At 45.6% G+C, this 7,872-nt stretch overlaps 1 protein-coding gene across 1 annotated transcript; it reads right to left on the reverse strand.

Moving 5' to 3' along the window:
- Nucleotides 1–499: 499 nt before the first annotated feature.
- On the reverse strand, nt 500–1,974 carry LOC123166467 (methionine--tRNA ligase, cytoplasmic). Its single transcript, XM_044584273.1, has 3 exons — nt 1,649–1,974; nt 871–1,024; nt 500–770 (listed from the first exon to the last, which is right to left on the reverse strand). The coding sequence occupies exons 1-3, from the start codon at nt 1,906–1,908 to the stop codon at nt 666–668; spliced, it is 519 nt and encodes a 172-aa protein (XP_044440208.1). The 5' UTR covers nt 1,909–1,974; the 3' UTR covers nt 500–665.
- Nucleotides 1,975–7,872: the final 5,898 nt, after the last annotated feature.

Below are 7,872 nucleotides of genomic sequence, written 5' to 3' on the forward strand. Positions count from 1 at the left end.
CCCCACCATGGCGATAGTAAACACACCTATCAGCCTCGTTAATGACAAATCCTGCAGAAGTCAGAGTTCTTTCAAACTTCTCATGCCATTGCTTAGGTGCCTGTTTCAGACCATACAAAGATTTTAACAACTTGCACACCTTTCTCTCTTCACCCTTTACCACAAACCCGTCAGGCTGATCCATATAGATCTCCTCTTCCAACTCTCCATTGAGAAAAGCTGTCTTTACATCCATTTGATGAATGATAAGACCATAAGAGGCAGCCAAGGAAAGTAACACTCGAATGGTGGTCATTCTAGCAACGGGTGAATAGGTGTCAAAATAATCTTCGCCTTCTTTCTGAGTGTAGCCCTTGGCCACTAGCCGCGCCTTGTACTTATCAATAGTACCATCAGGCTTCAGCTTCTTTTTGAACACCCACTTACAGCCCACAGCCTCGCCTCGCCATGCCTCGCCACGCCACGCCACGGCCCGGCCCGGCGAGGCGAGCGAGCGCGCGCGTGTGGTTTTCCCTTTCTCTTCTCACACACCACTTAGAGTGGTGGAGAGAACCCACTATATAAAGAGGTCCAACTCTTCTTCAACTTTCAAGGTGGGATTAAACTTAGCACCACCACTTGCCATTTTACACATGGGCTTTGAGATTTCAAAAATTGCTATGGGCCTAGCCCATTAATTCTAACACGGTGTCGTTGCCGCACCCCTCCACGGGGCATGAACCCACGACGAATCTATCCGCCAAGAACCTTTGACATGATTCGCAGTAGAGCTGCAATCGATAGACAGAGTAAGGCCCTTGAAGTGAACCTGTGATAACACAAAACAGATAACTGGCAAGGAAATTGCGGCTTGAACAGCGTGAGACAAACCTGCTGCATTGTGTTCTCTGAGAGCCAGTTGTTGTCCAGCAGTTTGCTGAAAATCGATTGGCATATCTCTGTCTGCTGGGGGGTGGACGTCCGGCCAAAGTGGTCGAAGCTGATGTTGAACCACTCGTACACTTCCTTGTGGATTGCATGGTACCTACATCAGTACGGGGTTGGATTTTCAGAAGCTATGCAAACACAAGACACGTGTCGTTTCCCTTTTTATTCTCTGAAGCAATTTGGCTGCAACAGTTTAATCCAAACTGCAGTACTACTTGCAGACTGGATAGTACAGCACAAATTATCCAGACTGCCCTCCAATATTAGCGAAAATTTTAACCTTAATTTGCACAAATATTAGCTTCCGACGACACTATAATCTCTACTAAATATCACACTGTCACGTCTCAGGCTATGGGCGAGATGTAAACAGGGAAGGTGCCATCCAGCAAGGGAGAAGATGAGCGACGACGCCGGGTGGTGTGAGAAGTCGTGTGGCTGTAACTGAAGCAAACAAGTCTGAAGATTGAAATCAGTTCTGAATTCTCCTCCTACTCTTCCCCTTTGACTTTGAGTCGTCGTCTTCTTCCTCACGCAATCAAAGGGATATCACACACACACACACACACACACACACACACATCAACGGTTAGCCAAACCCTCCCCAGTTTCTGCCCCAACGCATCCAAGCCAAGCCAAGCCACAGCATCATTTATCCTAGCCTAGTTCGTCATGCAAGTAATAATGCGTATGTATGGATGGAGTCGGGCGGGGCGCTCACTTGTCGCATATCTCCAGAGGGGAGCATCCCTCCTCGAGGGCCTTGTTCTCGGTGGCGGTGCCGTACTCGTCGGTGCCGCAGACGTAGAGCACGTTGTGGCCGCGCAGGCGGCAGTAGCGCGCGAAGACGTCGGCGCTGAGCACGCAGCCGATGATGTTGCCCAGGTGCGGCACGTTGTTCACGTACGGCAGCGCGCTCGTCACCAACACGTTCCGCCGCCCCGCCACCGGCACCTTCGCCTTCCCCTTCCCCGACGACATCGCCGCGCCGGCCGATAGATAGAACGCGGAGTGGTGTTTCTGTGTGCGTGTATTTCTTCCTTTCGGCGCTTGTCCGATTGGTCGCGGGTTGCATTGCATATATATATATATATATTCTCTGGTCTGGCGGATGCAGAGCTGACGCGTTCGACGGCGACGTCTTCTTGACGGCCAAGGAAGCTTGACTTTCTTATTACCGTGGGTTGTTTGTTCCTAGTACGCCAGTTGCCTAAACTGGTACCGGGCCTTCCGTGAAGGAAGCCCAAACAGCATCAATAAAGGGACGAAACGACTATGATTTTTTTTGGAGGGGTACGAAACGACTTGAGGGCATCGTAATCAGGGGCGCCCCCAGTCTGGCAGCCCACACCCCCACGCCCCCCCCCCCGCACGCCCGTTGGGCGGGCGCCCCCGTTTTATTTCTTTTTGTTTTTACTTTTCCTTTTTTTATTTTTTGTTTTTTGTTTTATTCTATATTAAAATAATTCAAATATGTATGTGGCAACCATGTGGCAGATCGCAAAACAAGCCCACGCACCCAGCGCTGTTAGATCTGACAAATGTACCGAATGATCTGGCAACCGCTCGATCTGCATCTCGTCTGCGCGCAACTCCTACGCCCGAGCGCCTAGGCACGGCGCCGTGAGCACGCGTCGACCGGCCATCACCAGCTTCGATCGACCTAGCTGTTCCTTTGCACCCCTCGAGCACCAGCGCCTCCTCAAGTCGCCGCCATAGCCTGCTGCTCTGGCGAGCAGCTCCTTCCACGGCCAACACTCGCCGGTGCAGGAGCTCCATCACCATCTCCATGGGATTCCTGCCTTCCCTGCAGCCCATTAACGACCACGTCCTCCACACGTCTCGGCCATAGTAGTAGCTGCTGCCAGTTGTTCTTCTACCCGAGCTTCTCGCCACGGCCATAGGCTCCGGCCAGCGCCGACTTCAAGATAGGACACTTGCATCGATCTCCTTCATCTTTGAACAATAATTTGCGTGCTCAACTGAAATGGATTCCCAATGAAGAGATCTACGAATTTCATGTTGAAATCCACGCGGTTCGTAGCCTAAATCAACAAGTATGATGAGTAATTGGGAGTTCTTTGTCTCTGTGTTTTCAGTTTTCAGATACAGGTTTTGTTGGTTGGAGGTTGAAGACAACATTCTCGGTGGGCTTCAGAGAAAGAAAAGAGCTGGGCCGGGCCCAATGCTGGATAGAGGCCTTGTTAGGAAAAGTTAATGTTGGCTAAAGAAAACATGCTTTGTGGGTTTTTTGGCTTACGCATAAATATCATGCTAACTTTGACCAAGAGAGATTGATGTAGAAATATACTCTCGGTAACTTTTATGTAAATATCATGGTAATTTATACCATTGATCTGATAATTTACGTACAAACACCACGATAAATTTGACCTAGAAAACTATTAGTGAAAACAAACCCCGGTAACTCTATGCAAATAGCACGGTAGTATATGCACTGTAGACACGATAACTTGCGCAAAAACACCGCGGCAATTTTGAACCAGGAAAAAAGTTATTAGAAACATACCCACAGATCTAATAATTTTACCCGCAAACATGATGGTAATTTTGACCCGAGGAAAAAAGTTGTTGAAAAACGTAACCACGGTAATTTATGTGTAAATAAGATGATAATTTACGCTCCGCGAACTTGATAACATACATACAAACACCACAATAACTTTGACCCCAAGGGGTGTATTAAAAATGTGCCACCGGTAATTTCTATGTAAATAACGCGGTAATATAAGAACCGCTTAACTGATAACTTACATACAAAACATGATGGTACCTTTTTGACCTGGAAAACTTTTTGTTGAAAAACATATTCTCGCTAATTTATGTGTAAATAGTATGGTAATATACGTGTCGTATACCCGATAATTTACGTACAGAACACCGCAGTACCATTGACCAAAGAGGAAAAAGTTGTTTAAAAACACACCCTTCATAACTTATGTGAAAATAACATAGTAATATACAAATAAGCACCGCGGTAACATTTTTTACAAAGGGAAAAAGTTGTTAAAAAACATACACCCAATAACTTGTGTGTAAGTGCCATGATAATATACGAACTGCAAATCCGATAACTTGGGTATAAACAACACGATAATATTTACCAAAAGGGAAAAGGTGGTTGAAAACAATACCCCTGGTAACTTATGTGCAAATAGCATGGTAATACACAAACCAAAGAACTGATAACTTGTGTATAAACATCGCAGTAATTTTTTTTGCGGAAAAACACAGCGGTAATTTTTGACCTAGGAGAAAAAAATTTGTTGGCAAAATGACCCTAGTAACTTATTTGTAAATTTCATGATAATAAACGAACTGAAATTTGATAACTGTATAAACATCGTGGTAATTTGAAACATGGGATGTAGTATGTCAAAACTTCATGTTTTTTTCGCCCTCTTTTTGTATGCTACCAGGCTTCCTCTCAAGACCATAACTTACACTCAAAACGCCATGGTAACTTCCACGAAGGGGAAGTTAAATTTCATGCTATAGTTACCGGCCTTCTCATGATATAGTTATCAGCTTTATCATGTCATTTTTTAACCAGGGTGTTAATGTTTGAAGTTATCAGCATGCACATGTCATAGTTACCATGCTGCTCGGTGATACGTCTCCAACGTATCTTTAATTTTTGATTGTTCCATGCTATTATATTATATGTTTTGAATGTTTTATATGCATTTGATGTCTACTATGCAACTTTATTCTTGTAGACACGTGTTGGGCCTCCAAGCGCAGAGTTTTGTAGGACAGTAGCAATTTTCCTCAAGTGGATGGCCTAAGGTTTATCAATCCGTGAAAGGTGTAGGATGAAGATGGTCTCTCTCAAACGACCCTGCAACCAAATACAAGAAATCTCTTGTGTCCCCAACACACCCAATACAATGGCAAATTGTATAGGTGCACTAGTTCGGCGAAGAGATGATGATAAAAGTGTAATATTGATGGTAGAAATATATTTTTATAATCTGAATAAATAAAAACAGCAAGGTAGCAAATAGTAAACGGGCACAAAAACGGTATTGCAATGCTTGAAAATGAGGCCTAGGGTCCGTACTTTCGCTAGTGCAATCTCTCAACAATGCTAACATAGTTGGATCATATAACCGTCACTCAAGGTGCAACGAAGAATCACTCCAAAGTTCCTATCTAGCGGAGAACATAAGAATAAATTTTTTGTAGGGTACGAAACCACCTCAAAGCTATTCTTTCTGTTTGATCTATTCAAGAGTCCGTACTAAAATAACACAAGCTATTCTTTCCATTCGATCTATCCTAGAGTTCGTACTAAAATAACACTAAAGCAAATTCATATTCATAATACTCAATCCAGACAAAGAACTACAAGGAGACCCCAAAGTTTCTACCGGAGAAAAGATAATAAGAACGTGCATCAACCCCTATGCGTAGATTATCCCAATGTCACCGCGGGAATCCGCAAGTTGAGTGTCATAACATATATCAAGTGAATCAATATGATACCCCAATGTCACCTCAAGTATTCATACCGCAAGACATACATCATGTGTTCTCAAATCTGAACATTCAATCCGACATGACAAAACTTCAAAGGGTAAAGATTCAATTCATCACAACAAGAGTATAGAGGGGAGAAACATCATATGATCCATCTATGTTAACAAAGCCCATGATATAGATCACGAGAGAGAGAGAGAGATTAAACACATAGCTACTGGTACAAACCCTCAGCCCCGAGGGTGGACTACTGCCTCCTCATCGTGGTGGCCACCGGAGATGATTCCCCCCTCCGGCAGGGTGCCAGAACAGGTCTAGATTGGTTTTCGGTGGCCACAGAGGCCCGCGGCGGCGGAACTTCTGATCTAGGTTAACCCCGAAGGGTTTCGGAATATTTGGGAATTTATAGTGCAAAGAGGGGGTGCGGGAGGCCAACGAGGTGGGCACTGAAGGAAATATGCCCTAGAGGCAATAATAAAGTTGTTATTTATATTTCCTTATATCATGATAATTGTTTATTATTCATGCTAGAATTGTATTAACCGGGAACTTAGTACATGTGTGAATACATAGACAAAACAGAGTGTCCCTAGTGTGCCTCTACTTGACTAGCTCGTTAATCAAAGATGGTTATGTTTCCTGACCATAGACATGTGTTGTCATTTGATGAACGAGATCACATCATTAGAGAATGATGTGATGGACAAGACCCATTTGTTAGCTTAGCACGTTGAGTTTTATTGCTATTGCTTTCTTCATGGCTTATACATGTTCCTCTGACTATGAGATTATGCAACTCCCGAATACCGGAGGAACACCTTGTGTGCTATCAAACGTCACAACGTAACTGGGTGATTATAAAGATGCTCTACAGGTGTCTCCGAAGGTGTTTGTTGGGTTGGCATAGATCGAGATTAGGATTTGTCACTCCGTGTATCAGAGAGGTATCTCTGGGCCCTCTCGGTAATGCTCATCACTATAAGCCTTGCAAGCAATGTGACTAATGAGTTAGTTGTGGGATGATGCATTACGGAACGAGTAAAGAGACTTTCCAGTAACGAGATTGAACTAGGTATGATGATACCGACGATCGCATCTCGGGCAAGTAACATATCGATGACAAAGGGAACAACGTATGTTGTCATTACGGTTTGACCGATAAAGGTCTTCATAGAATATGTAGGAACCAATATGAGCATCCATGTTCTTCTATTGGTTATTGACCGGAGATGTGTCTCGGTCATGTCTACATAGTTCTCGAACCCGTAGAGTCCGCACGCTTAACGTTCGATGACGATTTGTATTATATGAGTTATGTGATTTGGTGACCGAATGTTGTTCAGAGTCCCGGATGAGATCACGGACATAACGAGGAGTCTCGAAATGGTCGAGAGGTAAAGATTCATATATAGGACGATAGTATTCGGACACCGGAAGTGTTCTGGGGTAAAGGGTACGTATCGGGTCACCGGAAGGGGTTCCGGGCACCCCCCCCGGCCAAGATATGGGCCTTATTGGGCCTAGGGCGGGACAGACCAGCCCCTTGTGGGCTGGTGCGCCCCCATATGGGCTGATCTAAGTGGAGAAAGGAAAAGGGGAAGATGAAAGGAAATAGAGGGAATAGGATTCCCCCTTCCTTTCCCCTCTCCCCTCTTTCCTCCCCCCTCCGGAGATAAGGAAAGGGGGAGGCCGAATTGGAGGAGGCCCCCAAGTAGGATTCCTCCTACTTGGGGTGCCCCATGGCTGTTGTCCCCCTCCCCCTCCCCCTCCCACCTATATATATGTGGGGAGGGAGCGCCTAGAACACACAACAAACATTTTAGCCGTGTGCGGCGCCCCCTCCACAGTTTACGCCTCCGGTCATATTCACGTAGTGCTTAGGCGAAGCCCTGCGCGGATCACTTCACCATCACCGTCACCACGCCGTCGTGCTGACGAAACTCTCCCTCGACCCTCTGCTGGATCAAGAGTTCGAGGGACGTCATCGAGCTGAACATGTGCTGAACTCGGAGGTGCCGTACGTTCGGTGCTTGATCGGTTGGATCGCGAAGACGTTCGACTACATCAACCGGGTTAAGCTGACGCTTCCGCTTTCGGTCTACGAGGGTACGTGGACACACTCTCCCCCTCTCGTTGCTATGCATCTCCTAGATAGATCTTGCGTGATCATAGGAAATTGTTTGAAATTGCATGCTACGTTCCCCAACAGTGGTATCAGAGCCAGGTCTATGCGTAGATGTTATATGCACGAGTAGAACACAAAGAGTTGTGGGCAATAATAGTCATACTGCTTACCAGCATGTCATACTTTGATTCGGCGGTATTGTTGGATGAAGCGGCCCAGACTGACATTACATGACCGCGTTCATGAGACTGGTTCTACCACCGCGCTTCGCACATAGGTGACTAGTGGGTGTCTGTTTCTCCAGCTTTAGTTGAATC

This window comes from Triticum aestivum, chromosome 7D (assembly GCF_018294505.1).
Source record: "Triticum aestivum cultivar Chinese Spring chromosome 7D, IWGSC CS RefSeq v2.1, whole genome shotgun sequence".
NCBI classification, from domain to species: Eukaryota; Viridiplantae; Streptophyta; class Magnoliopsida; order Poales; family Poaceae; genus Triticum; species Triticum aestivum.